General features: G+C 41.5%; 1 protein-coding gene across 1 annotated transcript; it reads right to left on the reverse strand.

The window, feature by feature from the left end:
* Positions 1-5962: 5962 nt before the first annotated feature.
* On the reverse strand, positions 5963-20676 carry LOC139445092 (nitrilase and fragile histidine triad fusion protein NitFhit-like). The gene is made up of 11 exons (XM_071226182.1): positions 20608-20676; positions 18749-19035; positions 15924-16079; positions 13928-14131; positions 12816-12926; positions 11689-11790; positions 9559-9721; positions 8048-8167; positions 7177-7352; positions 6506-6574; positions 5963-6158 (listed from the first exon to the last, which is right to left on the reverse strand). Exons 2-11 carry the CDS (start codon positions 18998-19000, stop codon positions 6060-6062), a joined length of 1452 nt encoding a protein of 483 aa, XP_071082283.1. The 5' UTR covers positions 19001-19035; positions 20608-20676; the 3' UTR covers positions 5963-6059.
* Between the last annotated feature and the right edge of the window lie 992 nt (positions 20677-21668).

Here is a 21668-nt window from a genome sequence, read left to right on the forward strand (position 1 = left end):
CAGAGTTCATCAACATACACTAGACGTATCTGCCGGACATATTTCCATGGCTTTTCATGGGTACGAACAAATTTCCAAGGTAATTCACAACAAAATAACAAGCATAACTCAATTAAATAACTTTTTTAATAAGTCCTTTCCAAAATGATATGAATATCAAAATTATGTTTATCAAAAGGTTGGTTTGGTTGGTTGGTTTGTTGTTTCAGCTATATGACGGCGGTCTGTAAATAATCGAGTCTGGACAAGACAATCCAGTGATTAATGTCATGAGCATCCATCCACGCCAACCAAGTCAGCGAGCCTGACCACCCGATCCCGTTCGTCGCCTCTTACGACAAGCATAGTTTATCAAAAGGAGTCAACTACACTTAGCCTACTCCACTAGTTGTTTGACTTTCACCGTTTCAGGACAGGCCTCGTCTGTGAGTTGTTTTAGTACTATTATTAGTTACATGGTCCTGTGGTTTCAGTAAGGTGATCTATGTACACTATCAGGAGCTAGCAAACAATAAACGATGTTGCTACACGATACAAAGATGTTTAAACGAGACACTAAGTGGTAAACGATATAATTGAACTTTCTCTTCTTTTTTTTCAATATGCTTTCGTACAAAGCAATGATCCCATTTTTACCTTTAGCGAGCCAATGGATGCCATGTTGGTTTCAAAGGTGAAGGTAAGGACACTAACCAATGATCTTCGTCTTGAGCGACACACCTCCAGCTTACAAAAAGACGGATCCAGCATGGAAAGGATAAATAGAATGCCACACATTTCCGGCGCATGAAAGACAATTTTGTTTAAAATGCTGCTTCAACCCAAATTTGCAACTTATAATTCTCGTTGGAGATAATAATATTGGACTATAGGACGTATACTGTAGTGTACTGAATTGTAACGATATGCACTGCCATTCTTTTTTTTTTCATCTTTTGGTTTAACATGAATTAAATGTTTTGCGGCCATAATGTGGATTTATAAAGAAATGTTACGAATAAGAAAGTTAAAGACGCCATGAATTCCAGCATTTTCTTCGGGTAATGAGAGGGAGATATATTTTCTGACACCCTGTACTTTCATAAAAAAAATCCCGAATATATTTTACGAAAGCCTCGCTGAGTATTGACGAAGGAGTGGCGGAGAAGGGTTCAACACCGCTTTTAGAAATATTCCCCTCAACATCAGCTCAGGTGACACCAGAAATAAGCTTCACACATTGCACCCGCTGGGTAATCGAACGCGGGCATTCGACGTGACGGACAAACACTTTAACCACCATGCCACGTACCGCCGCTCCTTTCTGCACATTGAAGAAATAATGGGTCGTGGTTCGCCATACGACAGTAATACATTATAGGAATCGGTTGTAACTTTACCCATTACCAAGCCTCATGTCTTGCTGTTTCATTGAATGTAAATAAATATGTGAAACAAATATGAGAAACAAGGATATTGTGAAACAAACATTCAAGTCACAGCAGAGACCATAACATATATTTGATGGTCTCTAGTCACGGTAACCTGGGACACTTATATTTGTTTCACATACATAATCTGTAACACTTTCATGTTTCTTTAATTCCCACAAGTTGACCTATGTTGTCCCACGGAGAGGTTTTCGCGCCATGTTGATGCCTCTCATCAAAGTTTGCCATATCTTTCGGAAGGTCCATTGACCTGGGTGACGTTGTGCAAAACAACCTTAGCACTACGACTGTCGCAAGTATATGGTAATCTATTGGAGCTATGGTCACCTTAGCGCTAAGACCGCTTTTTACAGCGGCACCCCGGTGTCCATTCGCGTCAGAACTTGCTTTGTGTGCAGCTTTTCTTTAAATTGTTCAAATGCCTGTCCTCGATGTCGCTTGTATCGGCGTTTATTCTACGATTTACGGTAGGTTAAAAACGAGCAGGGTTTTCTTCTGGGATGTAAACTTAGTACACACACCAGTAATGCATTTGCTGGTCAGGATTTTTAAAAGTTTCTATTTTCCCCCAAGGGAGCAAAGTCGGACTAATGTGGAAATGAAGATTTCCCGACCTTAGCTTATATAAGCTGTTCAATATTATTTTGAAAACATATAAATGTCAGAAGAGTTTTTGATATTCATGATATCTTTAATAGGAGTTTTGCGTTTCGAAGAAACAAATTGAACTTTGTTCAAATGTAGGTAGGGTTCGTTTCCAGGACACAACTGATAAACGGTTCACTACTTCCATATAGAGTTTTCATCTGAAATTTTCCACATACATGTACATCAAGCGACTGAGGATAGGGGTTGTTTCCACTGCCAAAACTTGCAAACCTTTCAGTATTTCTCTAAGACATGTAAGATCAATTAGTTTATACTTTCACATTTTGAAAACATGGTTTAACTTTAAATGCGAGTCAATCTCATTAAAATCAGATCTAAGTTCTCACTACCGCTCAACAAAGATCTGAAGACATCCCATTACGGGTCATGTCAGACCGACCATGACCAGTCCGAAGGCAGCTTTCTCGTGCCTTATGGCACTAATTTCAAATTGGCGACTACGCTTCGAAACATATTTTGACAAATTCTCGATTAAAAATTTGAAACCTGAACAAAAGAACATTCTGGAATGGCTAATAGATGGGCAAGATTGTATGGTTTCAGTCGTTAAACCCGTAACTATCGTTGAGAATAAGTTTTCGAGGTTGCATGGTTAGAAGTCACATTCCGACTGTCACTTTCATGATCTGGTAAGCGACGCTCTGATTGGTCGGGTGAAAGGTCGTTCTGACGTGACCTCTAATGGGATGTCTTCAGATCTTTCTTTAGCGGTAGCGAGAACTAAGGTCTGATTTTAATGAGATTGAATGCGAGTAGATTTTGTTTTAAAAGCACCGCTCTCAAACCTTCCTGTGCTGTTTTAGGAGGTTTGGGGCCTCTTGCGCTAACCTATTCATTTCACTTTCATTTTAAACTGATTTCTCGGCCATTTTAGTGACAAGTTTTGTATTCCAGGATCTTGTAATGTTTTCCCTGGATGTGCATGTTCCGTTGCTACTCTCAGTCTGGCCATATCCCTCTCAATCAGAATTTAAAATATAATAAATCTGCATAAAATACGCATATGAACTCGCCATATAACTGGTTTTAAGTTGCTTGCTAACAAATATTTAAAGTAAATACGGTGGTATAACACCACATGGTGTGGCTCTTTCAGGTTCTGTATCTGTATTTCTCCTCATTGTTGTTCGTTCTGATGACAATCGATTGGTGAACTATTCTCATTGTTAGTCCCAATGGGAGAGTTTGTTTGTTGTTTAACACCTCACTCAGCAATATTCCAGCTATATGTAAATACAGTGACTGACTTGAAGAGCATCTATCAACGCAATTGGGATACGATGACATGCATCAACCAAGTCAGCGAACCTCTTATGACAAGCGATGGCATCTGTTATGGCAAGCATGGGTTGCTGTTGGCCTAACAGTATCTAGTGGTACAACGGCATCCTGACACCCCGATCCCTTTAGTCGCCTCTTATGACAAGCATTGTCACCTCTTAAGGCAAGCATGGGTTGCTGTAGACCTAACAGGATCTAGTGGTACAACGGCATCCTGACCACTAAATCCTGTTAGTCGACTCTTCCCAGGAGGGTGGTACAAGCATGGGTATCTGAAGACGCATTCTACTAACCCAGATCTTTATGGTGGTACAAGCATGGGTGGCTGAAGACGCATTCTACTAAACCAGATCTTCATGGTGGTACAAGCATGAGTGTCTGAAGACCCATTCTACTAACCCACATCTTCATGGTGGTACAAGCATGGGTGGCTGAAGACGCATTCTACTAACCCAGATCTTCATGGTGGTACAAGCATGGGTGGCTGAAGACACATTCTACTAACCCAGGTCTTCATGGTGGTACAAGCATGGGTGGCTGAAGACACATTCTACTAACCCGGATCTTCATGGTGGTACAAGCATGGGTGGCTGAAGATGCATTCTACTAACACGGATCTTCATGGTGGTACAAGCATGGGTGGCTGAAGACGCATTCTACTAACCCAGATCCTCATGGTGGTACAAGCATGAGTGGCTGAAGACACATTCTGCAAAACCCGGATCTTCATGGTGGTACAAGCATGGGTATCTGAAGACCAATTCTACTAACCCGGATCTTCATGGTGGCACAAGCATATGTTGTTGAAAAGACCAATTCTTACAAGGATTCACAGGGGCAATGGGAAAGAAAAAATCATGAAGATCAATGTAAAATATATATTGTCTTCATCATTAGTTTTATTCGATATACAATCAATAAATATCTCAACAATGCATATAAGTTTATATTAACACAGCATCATTTGTAATATATTTGGAATTCTTGTATATGGACACAACAAAGCAATATTCTGTACACCACTTTGATTCTTGTCTTATTAGGGGGCACGGGTGGCCCAGTCGTCTAAGGCGCTGCGATTCGCTGTGCAGAGTTGCGTCCCTTGGGCACGCCAGAAACCTATGATTGTGGGTTCGAATCCCGGTTCGCCCCAATTATGTTTCTAGGTTTGTCAGCACCAAACCCATGCTCGTGGGTTTCACCGAGGTGGTAAACGTCTGAGACCTGCATCACTTCGGGCTTTCCTCCCACATTAAGCTGACACGCCGCGATATAACTGGAATACTGTTAAAAGCGGCGTTAAACCCAACTCACTCACTCAATTGTCTGATTAAAGCAAGAATTCATCTCAAGAAACCCTCATGTCTTTAACCCATTTATAACCCATAGGGTTAGAAATAACCTAGGTCATTTAAATCGTATGTGTACTACAAAAAACAAGAATTCTGACACTCATAAATTCATAAAATCAGGATGACACGCATACTTGTATAACAATCTCTAAACAGTAACCGTTCACTCTCATTTTTCTCACTACATCACAACTTGAGATTACACTCTGTACACTAGTTTAACTGCCTAAAAATATACAATGACTACAGCTACATACATATTATGAACATCTCTTGACTATAGGGATGTAAGGACTAAGAGGGAGAGCCTCTTCTCTTGGTGATGACGGTGTGAAGTAGGGGCCAGGAGAGACAGCCTCTTCTCTTGGTGATGACGGTGTGAAGTAGGGGCCAGGAGAGAGAGCCTCTTCTCTTGGTGATGGGGGTGGGAAGTAGGGGCCGGGAGAGACAGCCTCTTCTCTTGGTGATGACGGTGTGAAGTAGGGGCTGGGAGAGGGAGCCTCTTCTCTTGGTGATGACGGTGTGAAGTAGGGGCCGGGAGAGACAGCCTCTTCTCTTGGTGATGACGGTGTGAAGTAGGGGCCAGGAGAGACAGCCTCTTCTCTTGGTGATGACGGTGTGAAGTAGGGGCCGGGAGAGACAGCCTCTTCTCTTGGTGATGACGGTGTGAAGTAGGGGCTGGGAGAGAGAGCCTCTTCTCTTGGTGATGGTGGTGTGAAGTAGGGGCCGGGAGCGAGAGCCTCTTCTCTTGGTGATGACGGTGTGAAGAAAGAGCCGGGAGGGAGAGCCTCTTCTCTTGGTGATGATGGTGGCGAAGTAGGGGCTAGTAGGGTGAGCCTCTTCTCTTGGTGATGATGGTGGGAAGAAGGGGCTGGTAGGGAGAGCCTCTTCACTTGGTGATGACGGTGTGAAGTAGGGGCCAGGAGGGAGAGCCTCTTCTCTTGGTGATGATGGTGTGAAGTAGGGGCCGGGAGGGAGAGCCTCTTCACTTGGTGATGACGTTTTGAAGTAGGGGCCGGGAGGGAGAGCCTCTTCTCTTGGTGATGGTGGTGTGAAGTTGGGGCCGGGAGGGACAGCCGCTTCCCTTGGTGATGATGGTGTGAAGTAGGGGCCGGGAGCGAGAGCCTCTTCTCTTGGTGATGATGGTGTGAAGAAAGGGCCGGGAGGGAGAGCCTCTTCTCTTGGTGATGGTGGTGGTGTGAAGTAGGGGCCGGGAGGGAGAGCCTCTTCTCTGGGTGATGATGGTGGTGTGAAGTAGGGGCTTGGAGAGTCTGTCAACACTATGTGAAGAAGGCGCCAGGAGGGAGACCTGGAGGGTCAGTCAACACTATGTGAAGTATGGTCGGAGAGTGAGTGCCTCTGCTGCCATCTCCTCCTCTGTCCTAAGTGTTCTGTCGGAGCCAATTTCTCGGTCATGCTCCTCCAACTGTCAACAAAATCCAATGAAGATTAGAGTCTCTATTTAACCAATCAAGTTTTATTGAAAGCAGAAATGCACACTACTGGGGAATAACGATACAGTGAGTGATACCTGAGCTCCCAAGATGCTCCCCGATCCACTTACAATACACAACAAGCAGCCATTATGGAAACCAAATCCCAATTTTCATCTCCTCCGATAACAGACTGGGGATACACTTTACCCATAGACATATGGTCAGCATAAGGAAAACAATTTCTTTCTTTGAAATCCTATTCATCTTGTAGCATCCTCAGTCATTACAGAGTTTCATGAAGATAATTTGATAGAGCTGTATTACAAATAAACCTTACCTTGCTGTAGATGTCGTCATTCTTCTCAAAGTCTCCCTTCTTCCGGGGCAGAATATGCACATGCACATGCTGAAACAGAAACACCATACCCATTGGTAGCCACAACAATATTACATCACAATGCTTTGCAGACCATTGTGGCGCCATCGGTAACCATGATGTCACAATCAACTGACAGAACAGTGACAGTACAGATACAGCATGTACAAGAATCAATAAATCTGCTGACCCCTGTTGTGGCATCTTGTCTGTAACCTAAAACAGATACTATGACCTTGACTATCTGCCCTATGACCTAGAATGGTGACTTAGGCATCATGGCGTCATAGTATGTGTCTGTGAGCTCAAGATCGTAAGACAAGATGTTACTACGTGGACTGACCTCCACCATCTGACCTGCCATCTTGAATGTCGACTGTGGCCATCATGGCATCACAAGGTTGTAAGATTTGGCAATGATATGTGGTACTGACCTTGACTGTTTGACCTGCTTCAGGGCCATCTTGAATGGCGACTGTGGCCATCATGGCATCACAAGGTTGTAAGATTTGGCAATGATATGTGGTACTGACCTTGACTGTTTGACCTGCTTCAGGGCCATCTTGGATGGCGACTGTGGCTGACGTGGCATCACAAGGTTGTAAGATTTGGCAATGATATGTGGTACTGACCTTGACTGTTTGACCTGCTTCAGGGCCATCTTGAATGGCGACTGTGGCTGATGTGGCTTTGTAGTGTTTCTCAATGACCCGTGTAATGGCCTGTACAGCAGAGAAAAGGTCGGCCACCTCGGGAGCCGTCAGGTCTGAGAATCTCTCCGCAGGTCTCAACGGTGATACCAGTACATCTCAAGATGGTCAAGAAAAATGATTTTGCCTAATTTTCTTGTCATGCACATTTAACAGTACACTACAACTAGGAGTGAGTGAGTGAGTTGGGTTTAACGTCGCTTTTAACAGTATTCCAGTTATATCACGGCGTGTCAGCTTAATGTGGGAGGATAGCCCGAAGTGATGCAGGTCTCAGACGTTTACCACTTCGGTGAAACCCACGAGCACGGGTATGGTGCTGACAAACCTAGAAACATAATCGGGGTGACCCAGGATTTGAACCCACAATCATAGGTTTCTGGCGTGCCTAAGGGACGCAACTCTGCACAGCGAATCACGGCGCCTTAGACGACTGGGCCACCCGTGCCCCCCTACAACTAGGATATTCTATTCATGGTTGGTCATTACAACACTTCACATGCAATAGTAATAATGGCCCCTATTATTTTTTATTAATCTGAATCAAGAAACATTTTTGAAAACAAGTAATTTTTTTAAACTAAATTACTAAAATTGCAAAAGTCATGCTTAATGAAACAAGCCTATTTTTCTATCCATGCTTAATGTGCAACCTCCAACAAAAATATATTTACTGATTCTCAGTCTGACATTTCTAAAGGAAAGTCAAGAATGTATATTGCCATGATGCAAAATTTTTCTGAAAATGATAATGAAGCTGCTACATGTATACTTGACAGAACTCAAAGGATACGTCCTGGCAGAAGTGGCTTGATGTTCACAAACCCGTATGACAGAGCTGATCTGTAAAATACATTGCCAAACTTGATGCTGTGCTGGCCAAATTCGTAGTCTGGACTGTCATCAGCTTTGCCTGAAACCATAACATCTTGGCATTCAACTACAAGAACACAGAAACTGAAATAAAACATCAGCTCAGCTCCATAATCTATGTTATTAAAACCCCTCCCCTTATAACCACCAAATTACAATTAAATACGAAGACAGGATCAACTTATGAATTAAAACTTTATTCTTTCACCTTCAAAAAGCTATGAGCATCTGTCAAATTAGAGAATTAAGCAGTTAACATCCATGACAACGCAGTCCCTGTTGATACTACAACTTCTATATACCGCTCTTAGATATTTAAAATAGCCCATTTCATCTAACTTCTCTTATCCATGAATTCTTGGTTAACAGAATACCTCTGGGAAGTGTTTAGTATAGATGCAAGATCTTTAGCAAGATCTTTTTGATTTTTAACATGGAAACTTCCATGGCTTTGATTTTCTCACATACAGTAGAACATGGATATAACAAACTACAAGGGACCAGAGAAATCAGTTCGTTATATCCTTGTTCGTTATATACGTTTTCGCTTGGAAACGTCCGCCATCTTGGATAAAACAACACACAATACACGTAATTGCAGCATTGACTTGTATTAGCAGTGATCACTTCATAGCATTCACTTGATAACATTTCATAACATTCATTTAAGTTTAACAAGGTTGATCCGTCATCTCTACTTGTGTTGATTCACCGCGTTTGTGTTGATTGCGTACCGCCAATTTTTAGTGAAAATTTACACTGAGTGAGATTTCTTAGTTTGCTATACACGTCACTAATAACCGGTAGATGGGCTTGTTGGTGATCAAATATCAGATTGCTGTATCCGATAGTTCGCTGTAGAGAGTTCGTTATATGCGTAAATTTTATATGATATTATATAGGAGATAAATCGGGGATTTTTTAACAGTTCCTTGTATCTGTTCGTTCGCTATATCCGTGTTCTACTGTATATAAAAAAATCACTTAGATGTTTATGCATTTCTTTACTCTATTGCTTGGACTACAATTGGATTATTCCACTTTAGGGGGCTCGGTCCAGTCGTCTAGGGTGCCGCGATTCTCTGTGCAGAGTTGCATCCCTTGGGCAGGCCAGAAACCTATTATCGTGGGTTCGAATCCCAGTTCGCCCCGATTATGTTTTTAGGTTTGTCAGCACCATACCCGTGCTCGTGGGTTTCACCGAAGTGGTAAACGTCTGAGACCTGCATCACTTCGGGCTTTCCTCACACATTAACCCGAAACGCCGCGATATAACTGTAATACTGTTAAAAGCGGAGTTAAACCCAACTCACTCACTATTCCACTTTACTTAAAGGTCCACTATTTCTTTCCCCTACATTATTCTTTTGTTGGCATTTTGGGCTGTGGGCAGACTGAGGCCCCCGACCTCCTTGTGGTCACAAGACTCACACTTGGCTGCTGTGAGTATATGCCCGTACAGGTCGTGTCGACGGTGTTGCCGCACCGGCATCTGCTCCCTCACTTTGTCCACATAGTCCGTGTCTACCTCCGCCACACAGACGTCCACTCCATCACTGCATGCACTGACGACCTGACCCCATGGGTCTACTATCTAATGGGGACAGGAACACAGACATTAATCACAGCACCAGACGACTTACCAGAAAATGAAACTGTTTTGTGAAACTTGATACAAGGATTCCTTTACAATGTAATGGTAAGAACATTTCAGGGGAAGACATCATTGGTCAAAACCATCTAGTCAGCAGCTCATTATATAATAGCGAGGTTTTGGCAGAAAACAGCTAGTCCTCTGGATTGTCACTAAAACTTGGACTAACAGACTCGTGACCATGTCTGTCCCTGCATTTGAGTGTCCAGGATTATCAATCTACAATCCGTCTTCCTGAGGCACAGGAGTTAACTGACTATAAATCGCAAAGATTATTTCACGATAAAACATTGTTCTATCATGACGTCATTTCTGGAGATTCGAACATGCGCTCGCAACTTGATGACGCAATTTCAACGACATTATTTTGAGATGGGAGTGTCACGTGAGTTGTTCCCTGTAGATGTAGCAGGCAAACCCAGTGGCTTAACGATTGCATCCAAAAGTGAGAGAGGTATGACAATCTGTATTTGGAGAAAAGGCACAAATAATCAATGTGAGGATTGTGAGAATATGGGGGAAATACCAAACTTAACCCATCTGTTCGTAAAATGGACTTGTCTGACATTTCCGAGGCCCGATTCTATTGAGGGAGTCATGATTATTAAAAGTTTGGTAAATATGTTTAAAGCGTGTACATTTTATCAAAGTCCTTAAAGAGGCCGTAAATAATGATGACATCTCATATAAGAAATATACAACTCATAGACGTTGTTTATCATACAATAAAACTCTGCAGGGATGACAAACCCTTTGATGTTGCGAAATCTCCTCGGCCGTTTATGAACCGGATGTCGATTTCATTATGCTATTTTTATTGGAATAAGCATAGACTTGTTACTACCGCCCCCCAAAAATCTAACCCCAAATTCCATCCTAGTTTGATGAGGGTGCACTGTATTTCCTTCAAATGTCCAAATTGAAACCTTAAATATCCTGCCAGATAAGGCTACACACAAATATGTTATAAAACTTGTTATATTAATTACATGAAATTGCTCAACAAATACTTATTCCCCTTGAATCCCCAATCAGCACTGTGTATGACAGACCTGATGTATGTAATCTTTCTCCCACAGACAGAAAATATCAGTCATATGTCACCCCTACCACAGCACGACCATGTCTCCTACAACAGCACGACCTTGTCTCCTACCACAGCATGACCATATGATGTCTCCTACAACAGCACGACCATATGTCTCCTACCACAGCATGACCATGTCTCCTACCACAGCACGACCCTATGCAAACTACCACAGCACGACCCTATGCAAACTACCACAGCACGACCCTATGCAACCTACCACAGCACGACCCTATGCAAACTACCACAGCACGACCCTATGCAACCTACCACAGCATTACCCTATGCAACCTACCACAGCACGACCCTATGCAACCTACCACAGCATGACCCTATGCAAACTACCACAGCACGACCCTATGCAACCTACCACAGCATTACCCTATGCAACCTACCACAGCACGACCCTATGCAACCTACCACAGCACGACCCTATGCAAACTACCACAGCACGACCCTATGCAAACTACCACAGCATTACCCTATGCAACCTACCACAGCATTACCCTATGCAACCTACCACAGCACGACCCTATGCAACCTACCACAGCACCACCCTATGCAAACTACCACAGCACGACCCTATGCAACCTACCACAGCACGACCCTATGCAACCTACCACAGCACGACCCTATGCAACCTACCACAGCACGACCCTATGCAACCTACCACAGCATGACCCTATGCAAACTACCACAGCACGACCCTATGCAACCTACCACAGCACGACCCTATGCAACCTACCACAGCATTACCCTATGCAACCTACCACAGCATTACCCTATGCAACCTACCACAGCATGACCCTATGCAACCTACCATAGCATGACCATATGATGTCCTCTTGGCATTGTGTCTGCCAGTCTGGGCAGCAGCAACCACGTAGCACTGGTTCTCAATCGCGCGGCTTCTCAACAACACCTGCTCAGGAATAATGGAGAAAGAGTTACAGTCAACAGGGCAGCAGTCATTTACGTTTTCAACGGTCATTTACAAAGTTTTACCACATATTCAAAAACAATTTGAAACACAACAGCAGTTTAAGCATTGTGTCTGAGCACATAGATAGAATACCAGCGATTTTCTGAACACAAATATTGTGTCTTACATGCAGTTGAGAATGCGATGGAAAGGTTACTAAATAATGATGTTGTATCAATCGAAAATATACAACTGCGACACTACGGTGTCCTGTGGGACACACACTGATATGGCTATTTGAACAAGTAGTCCGTCAAAATTGTCAATTGCTTGTTAGATATCACTGACAAGTGTATTCTGGTATGAAACACTCTCAAAGTTTAGGCTGTCAATGGTTGATTTTCTTCAGTCTAACATCGCAATCCCCCTTTCCATTAGGCGTAAGCAGAGACCATATAATATATTATATGGTCTCTGGCGTAAGTCTTCTGAGCAGATGCAATCCTATGGCATACGTAAAAATTTTCGAAATCAAATTAAGCAGGCCACATATCGCAAGGCTTAGACCCCCAAATGTCCTGAGCTTGAAAACAAGATCTGGAATAAATCCCTGCAATCCAGTGCTGACTGGTGTGAGCCGAAGGGGCTCATGACATGTTATGAATCCCATACTTACTGTTACCATTTTGCTTGAACTCTTCATTATGGTCCCGTTAATATAAGGTAGTTGCTATCAACCCATTCATCGCATGACTGGTTAATTCAGACTTCTTCGAATCATCAAGTTATCATTTTCCTTTGTGTTACATGTTTGGTAATGCGAGACCAAATTATTGCCAAGTTTCATAAATACTACATTTTAAAAATCGACACATAATAATAACTGAAAGCAATACAAGGCTAGGTGCAAAAATTCACAAATATTAGTTATAAAAATAAACACTGAATGAAAACATGATTTAATATAAGGCTAGGCATACTGCGTATCGTCAGTGAACTCTGACCCCCTACTGAGTGACCCCTACCTCCCAGTGTGCCATGCCTGTGGTCTGTGTGAAGGCGGAAGGGTAGGACAAGATCTGAGCCCCCTGCTGGGTCAAGGCTATAGACATCTCGGGGAACCGCAGGTCATAACACTGCACAGTGTTAAGGGTGACAGAGAATGTTAAACGCCACAGCCTCAATCTCATTAAAATCAGATCTTAGTTCTCGCTACTGCTAAACTAAGAACTGAGGACATCCCATTAGGGGTCACGTCAGAACTATCTTTCATCAGACCAACCAGAGTGTTGCTTACTAGATCATGAAAGTGACAGTCGGAATGTGATTTCTAATCATGCAACCATGAAAACTATTCCCAACGATAGTTACGGGTTTAACGACTGAATTCATACAATCTAGCCCATCTATTAGCCATTCCAGAATGTTCTTTTGTTCAGGTTTCAAATTTTTAATCAAGAATTTGGCAAAATATGTTTTGAAGCATAGTCGTCAATTTGAAATTAGTGCCGTGAAGTGCGAGAAAGCTGCCTTCTGATGGGCTAATGTTGACTTCTTGTCAGTCATTCCATTGGCCGGTCAAAGTTCTTGAAAGGTCGGTCTGATTCGACCCGTAATCGGATGTCCTCAGATCTTTGTTTAGCCTTAGCGAGATTTTAATGAGATTGGCCACAGCCTGGGACACCAAAAATTGGTTTCAAACATTGTACGACCCAAGATATATACAGGGGTAGGGTATTCAATGTGTTAAGCAGCCATGGAACTAGGCCAAAGGGGATGCTTACCAAAACCATACACAAATTTAACATATTTTCAGAGACCGAGAAGTGGTGAACATACTTTTTTAAACATCAATGAAACTTACACTTTTTCCATAATTGTTACTAGGCAATATCCCCCGTCTACTCTGATGGTTATTGTAAAAAATCTGTAATACACACAAGACAATACAGACTGGCATGTAAATGTTAGTGCCCAATAAGGATTACTTTCAGCTTGGTCTAGAAATAGGCCAGGAGGAATACAATTTTCATTTAATCTTGAAAACATCATTGGCAAATAAGCTCTCCACAGCTTGACATGCACTCTGGCTAAAGGTGCCAAAGATGCACCACTCACACCCTGGTCTGAAGGATACAGTAGCCAGTCCTAGTCGTCCTACAGGCGTGTCGACTGGCGGCACGATCTCGCTGCCTGGCACTGTATAGTCGCTCTCACATAGACGCACTTTGTCCTTGATGTCAAGGTCAAACAGATGACTCTTGTCGTAGGTGGCCTTTATTTCACCATCACTTGATATAACGACATGGGTGTTCCGCACACGGTTCTCATTGTTAGGACCCTGCAACGAGTTATCCAGAGTTGAAGCTTCAAGTTGATTTAGCAATAGTTTAATGTTTAGCGCCTTATTTGGCAATATATTCAACTTTATGAAGGTGGTCTGTAAATAACTGAGCCTGGGCCTCCTCCAATGTCCAGTGTATCATATCTCTATTATGATATATACCATGGATCCAATTGATTTAATATAAGGGTAACTCTATTTTTCAGGGCATTATCATTTGCAGAAGCCCGAGGTCTTCCATTATTGGAAAGACCGAGATTGAAAAGACCGAGAGCTTCTGCAAATGATAATGCCCTGAAAAATAGCGTAACCGTTATTATAGCTAAAATGGATGGAATTTGATATCAAATAAAAAGAAACAACAATGTCGATTTTGAAACATTTACTGCAATCAACACGAAAGTCACTGACCCACTTTTACAAATATGGAAACGTCATAGAACAAACCAGATGACGTCACTATTGAACCTTACTTCACCTATTCCTATCCTATGACGTCACCTAACAACGGGCGTGATAATGGCGGGTCGTCAAGTAATATGAGGGTATTATCAAGTTACAGTGGCTCGTTCATTTCTGATAACATGCGGGCGTTTTTATGATAATTCTATCCATTTTAGCTTGACAAACTGTAAAGTCAAGGATGAGGCTATCTTCCTGGGGCATGGGAGTTAACTGACTATAAAAGTCCAGTTTCCATCCTTGCCGAACTAGGCTGGAATTTCATTGCTCAATCATTGCGCCAACAGTGGCTCTTACGAGTTATGTCCCTTCTATGTCACTCCTATTGACCAATCAGATTCCTCTTCTCATATCACTTGCATTTGTTTCAAACAAAATGGCTTCACACAGTCAAGATGAATCTGATCAATAATCTGTAATTATATTGCAATAAACTTGATCTTTCCTCATGAAATGCATCAAATCACCTTGATAAACATCAAAATATATGGAAAATATCTGTCAATGCCTAGTTGACAGAAGACATGCTTTACAAATCCTGCAGTTGACCAAACTCTACACGGCAGTGGCCATGTTTTCGAAACGGGTATCTATTTTGTTTTGTGATTTTGATTGGACTATACACAGGTTTATTAGTCCAGCAATAACATCACTCTGAAATTCCATCCTGGTTTGGCAAGTGTGGAAACCGGACTTGTTAACTCCCTTGCCTTGGGAAGATGGATGAGTCTGAACCAGACACACCTGGAACTGACATGAACAACGATGCAACTTCGTGCCCCCCCCACCCCCCCGAGATTTACTGAAAAATTAACAAAGAAGATATTGAATGTGAAGGACTTATTTAGGATGATGGGGCTTATGACAAATCATGACAAGAGGACATTGATCGAGGGACTATGTTCTATAATCTGGAACCATTTTCAACCTTAGGTCCAGATGTTGTGTCATTAGAGACATAGCCTGTCTATTTAGGGTAACCAGTCTTTGATGGATTGATATTCATCAGAAAATTTAGAGGTAAGAAAAAAATAGTGCCACTGCACTGTAGCTCACCTGGTTATACAGTCAACAGTTTAAATATATTTAATATCTTTAAAAAACATATGTGTTGAGTCACACTACTAACTACACACATTCCAAGTTTCATTAAATTTTGAACAACAATGGCTGAGTTATGTCCATAAAACTGTTTTTTAATATGAACAAGCTCTGATGCCTCTCTCAGGGTTTGAAATTCTAGAGACAATGGCATGATTTAAAATTCGTGAACTGGTCAACAGATCAGGGCGCATATCGTCCCCTGCCAAACTTCCTGTTTACAGACCTGTTGATGGAATCCCCCAATAGACAGCCACACCCGGGTATCGACAGCCACCTGTCTGTATCTGGACATCAGGTCACCATCCAGGGGCTCCGCCATCTTCATCGACTGGTCACGTGACTCGCCAATGAAATCACACGCCTCTGGGAGAAACACCATCTAGAATAGGCCAAATAATGTGAGTGAGTGAGTTGGGTTTTAAGCCGCTTTAAACAGTATTCCAGAGTTATATCATGGAGTGTCAGCTTAATGTGGGAGGAAAGCCTGAAGTGATGCAGGTCTCAGAGGTTGACCACTTCGGTGAAACCCACGAGCACGGGTGTGGTGCTGACAAACCTAGAAACATGATCTAGGCGAACCGGGATTTGAACCCACAATCATAGGTTTCTGGTGTGCCCAAGGGACGCAACTCTTCACAGCGATCAAATAACATTATAAAGCGGGGGGAAACTAAACTACTCATTGAGGTGAAGTAAATATGAGCATGTTATTTCTATAAATGAAATAGTAAGTTTTGTTTGTTTTTTGTTTCACACCGCACTTAGCAATATTCCAGCTATATGTCAGTGGTCTGTAAATAATTGAGTCTTGACCAGAAAATCCAGTGATTGAAATTATGAGCATCGATCCATCCAATTTGGATTCAATGACATGCATCAACCAGGAGAGGAGCAGACCCGATATCCACCAGGTAACAGTAAGCGCTAAAATGTAACAATTGTCATGCAGTATACCTGCACTGAGGAGTGAGGAATTTTCATATACCGAATTCAACGAAATAAGCACCCAGGGCGCTCTCAAAATTAGAAATAGGGGTCTCTTGTTAGATTAGTATTTTGGTGAAAAAAAACAGAGTTAAAGATAAATTTCATGGTTTATGCTGACAGCCTGAAATGTTTATATACGACAGATATATTTTTCCAGAATTTATTTGCCCATAATTAAGGGTGCATATAACACACGAGTGCGTATTATACGCGTATAAATAAGTCTTGTGTACATTGATCAATCAGAAGGGGTGCTAATTGGGTTTGTTCACTAGCCAATATATTAGCAAATATCGCCGTGGGCGCTTATCAGAGCGGGGCGCTTATTACTTCGAATACGGTAACCACTAGGCTACCCCCAGCCTCCTCACCCCCTTCGTACTACCACAGTATAGGGGTAATGCAGAGCATCAGACTGATGGGGATACTGATGTGATCCAATACCTGTGAAGATGATAGGCCAGGTTTCAGCACACGTGTGAGACTCATATTTATAATCATAATGCTGAGAAAAGAGTGTGGTCATGGGACAATGACCTAGGTTCTCTAGACTGTTCAGAGGCCGATATTCAGTCCAAAGTCTGCAAAATCCCCAATGGGAATGAAACATTGCCCCAATTCCTGTTATATGTAAACAGTTATATTACATGTGATAGCTTTTCAAGGTGACATGTATATCACTGATAACCAGATCAGTAAAGAGGAAGAGGTAAGGATTAATTGCATTCTAACATTGCAGTCAATAAAATGTAAAATGTTTAAATACCTCTAAAATTAAGAAAGTAAGAACTTTAAAAAATCCCAATTATGGACAAAATATTTTCTTTCTCCAAATTTGCCAATCAGCACTTACGACTATGCTTGTCGTAAGAGGTGACTACCGGGATCAGGTGGTAAGGCTTGCTGACTTGGTTGAAGCATGTCATCGATCCCTATATGCTCATGATATCAGTCACTGGATTGTCTGGTCCAGACTTGATTATTTACAGACCTCCGCCATATAGCTGGAATATTGCTGAGTGGGGCGTAAACCAACAAACAAACCAATATTTGGAATCACAGAAATATTCCTGATCTAACATGATGTTCTTAAGCAGTGGTGCAATTTTGCAAGTGTGATTTTGATAGCACCAACATATCCTGTGATGCCAAATGCCAACCCCACATGTTGCCAATCAGTCAGGTTATGTTCTCAGCTGGTGCCAGAATGGCAATTCTGCTTTGTCATCTGCATAAACTGCATACTAGTGTTCACTTTGCAGGAGACAGATGGTCATACAAAGCGTCTTTATTGTTACAAAGACAGACAGAACAAACCTGTTTATTATTGTCATATTCATAACAGAACATTAATTAAAATGTTGCAATGCTGCCTGTCAGTGGCTTCATGCCCTGAAATAAAAGACATAGCAACAAACAAAAACATACTGTATTCGACGTAATAAGCCCCCTGCTCCAATAAGCTAATATATTGGCAAGTGAACAATCCCAATAAGCACCCCTTCCGATTGATCAATGTACACAAGACTTATTTATTTGTGTATAATACGCACTCTTAATTATGGGCAATTAAATTCTGGAGAGATATATCTGTCGTAACAGTTCAGACCCTCAGCATAAGCAACAAAATTTATCTTTCAACTCTGTTTTTTCCACAAAAATAATATTCTAATAAGATCCCCCCATTTCTAATTTTGAGAATGCACTGGGCGCTTATTACGTCGAATACGGTATTGCAAATATATAATGCTAATTGATTCTGATAATCTATATCTTTATCATGAAAATATTACATATGGTATTTATGAAACAAACTTTTGTGATATAGGAATTTTTATCACTCTCTGTTGAATGAAATGAATACCATTGGGTCAAATCATAATGTAGTGTGAAATTAATGAGGTACCTATCAGAAATATAGGATGTGGGACGGTCATTTGGTTTTTGTTATGGGTCAATAACCTGGATAACTCCACAATCTGAACCTCTGCATCCACTATTATGATCAACCCACCTGAAGTCCAAACTAACCTATATTTTCTTCAGCAGTTCAATATTTACCTGTGCACCTTTAGCTTTGGCTCTCTTGATCAAGGAAATGCATGTTTTGAAATTGTCCTCTTTATCTGCTCTGGCAGTGAACTGGCACACTCCCACCATTGGCTTGGGCTGAGCAAGGGTGCTGTACTCTGTAGCCATTGCTGATAGCTGTCGTACTGCCCTACTTGGCCTGGCAGAGACAAGGGGAGGTAATCTGACGATGAAGGGGACAATCCGACTGCAGTTACTCCAGGTGCAAACTGTTGGCCACATTGAGTTCCTGAATGTGAAGTGGTACTGTAGAGTCTCTGCAAAAACAATAATACTCTGTTTCACCACTTAACTTTAGGTGTCCATTTCCTTAGCCTCGTGCCGATTCCGGGTTGGAACTGGTCCCTTTAGCAACCTATGGTGGTCTTGAGAGATGACACAGTGATCAGATGTCTGGATCTGTGACTTGGTTGATTGCACATTATTGTTTCCTGAACGCCCACACTACCATCATGTGCCGACCTGGCACATTGTTATTACTTTTCAGAATATAATCCATAAAGGAAAACTGCGATCTATCCTGCTGCATTGGTGTTGAGTGTCCAAAAGTTGCACCATGTGATATTTTTATATCCATACTAATCATGATATCAATGTCATGAATGCCCCACAGCTGTGAAAGTTCATGTAGAAACATAGTGCTATAGAAAATTGCTGATAACTTTAGCATTTCACAATGCTGATAAACATATATGTTTTTATATCTGTGGGTGTTATCGAGTATATATATGCTAACCATTTTAAAATTTGAAAACCTCTGTCAAGGAATGTCAGTCTGAAATTTCCACAAATCTGAAAACTAAAATTACACAATATATCTATCCACAACAAGAGTAAATTACTAGAATAATAATTTTAAGTTTTTCAACACATCATTATCATGTTTATAAGGGTGATCAGAGCTTTTATGCAAATGTTTTTATAAAAAAAGGCGATTAATGTAGGCCCTGTGAAGCTGTGGCTGTTATATAGTTAGCCTTATAGGTCTATGTTTGTACAGCAACTATATACCGGTATATGATTTCTGGTATGTAATAATTAAAATACTACTATTATCATTCTTATTGAGCTATTAATTATTATTATCTGCTGATTATGAAATGAATGAGTTTCTACTACCAACGGTCAGAGTGATGTCTGTTTGTTGTTTAACGCCGCTATCAGCAATATTCCAGCTGTATCATGGCTGTCTGTAAATAATTGAGTCTGGACCAGACAATCCAGTGATTGATATCATGAGCATCAACCCACGCGATTGGGATCGATGACCTGCATCAACCAAGTAAGCGAGCCTGACCGCCGGATCTGTTAGTGGCCTCGTAAGACAAGCATAGTCGCCTTTTACGGCATGCATGGGTTGCTGAAGATCTATTCAACCCCGGATCTTCACGGGTCGATGGTCTGAGTGAAAAAGGGTCAGACTTTTGACATGTCTAATGTCTCCGAAGTAGGTTTGTTTGTTTGTTTGTTGTTTAACCCCGCACTCAGCAATATTCCAGCTATATGACGGCGGTCTGTAAATAATCGAGTCTGGACTAGACAATCCAGTGATTGATATCATGAGCATCGATCCACGCAATTGGGATCGATGACATGCATCAACCAAGTCAGCGAGACTGACCAGCCTATCCCGTTAGTAGCCTCTTACGACAAGCTGAACACACTCAACAGTAAACTGAACGGCAGTCGCTAAGATAGTGATACTGTGACAGACAGTGCACACCTGGTGCAAATAGGCTTCTCAAGTTATCATCTGGTCATGTACATGAAACCACAAACATAACGCAGTAATGCTGTGTAACTGACAAAACTGCACACTCATGACAAACCTTAATAATATCGCTGCTTTCGGCCGCAATCGCTAGAGGAAGCATTCAACTCCACATCACGCGCTTACGTATATTCTTTGCATGGAGTTTCAATGTCACTGGGTTGGTGCAAAAAATGCGATTTCTACACGAAAAAAGATCTTTATTTCTATATTTCACAGGAACCAAGACGATAGAATTTTACACGTGTAACATTTCTAGGGCAATAGAACGATGTCCCTTCTTGGCCTTCACACATATGACATGTGTATTTCATTTTTCGTCTCATAGTGTAGACATTTCTTTGCTTTATGAAATATTGAAGCACTTTGGTGTTTTGAAGAATGTATTATGAAAGTAATAGACTATGATTAATAAATATGAATATATAAATACCTATGTTATTTCAATGACTTTAGACATAATGTCCTGAATATTTACCTAGCAACATTGACTGTTTATGAATTTGTATCTGACGTGTCATTAATATAGCTACCATCCATCCACCATACACTCCTAGGGTGTATATAATGAAAGGAGTAACTGACTATAAACGTCCATTTTCAACTTTTACGGTCAGATGCATCGGTTCACTTTCCAACAGAGGCTGCATGTATTCTATTTATTATTTGAACATTAAATTCTTTACAACCTCTTAACACGACAGTTATGTTTTTCAGCACTTGTTTCAAACATTTTACTATTTTCAAGTATTTCACAAAATAATTGCAAAGGGATTATTTTCGAATACTTCCACGACATGTTTTTGACCGGTTATATGCAGATAAGGATACCGATGACTACCACGTGTTTTACTGACGTACTGCTTGGCTGGACGTGGCCCCGCTCGCTTACGTCGTTATAACTTTTTTTTCTTTTTTTTTAAAAAAAATATTTTTTATTCAATACGTCGTAATAACTTGGCTATCCCGGCGACTAACGGGATTGGGTGGTCAGGATCGCTGACTTTGATGATGCATGTCATCGATCCCACATTGCGAGGATCGATGTTCATGATGTCAATGTTCATGATGTCAATCACTGGATTGTCTGCCGTCATAAAAGTGGAATATTGCTGAGTG

Source organism: Haliotis cracherodii, unplaced genomic scaffold (genome assembly GCF_022045235.1).
Source record: "Haliotis cracherodii isolate W230 unplaced genomic scaffold, xgHalCrac1.p SCAF_6, whole genome shotgun sequence".
NCBI classification, from domain to species: domain Eukaryota; kingdom Metazoa; phylum Mollusca; class Gastropoda; order Lepetellida; family Haliotidae; genus Haliotis; species Haliotis cracherodii.

Bases quoted from the DNA above. Each gene is read 5' to 3' on its own strand.
- LOC139445092 (XM_071226182.1), bottom strand. From the start codon at position 19,000: ATGTGGCCAACAGTTTGCACCTGGAGTAACTGCAGTCGGATTGTCCCC. The intron at 16,080-18,748 runs GTAAATATTGAA...GGCCTATTCTAG, and splicing joins CCAAAGCTAAAGGTGCACAG to ATGGTGTTTCTCCCAGAGGC. The intron at 9,722-11,688 runs GTAGGTTGCATA...TGTCCCCATTAG, and splicing joins CATCATATGGTCATGCTATG to ATAGTAGACCCATGGGGTCA.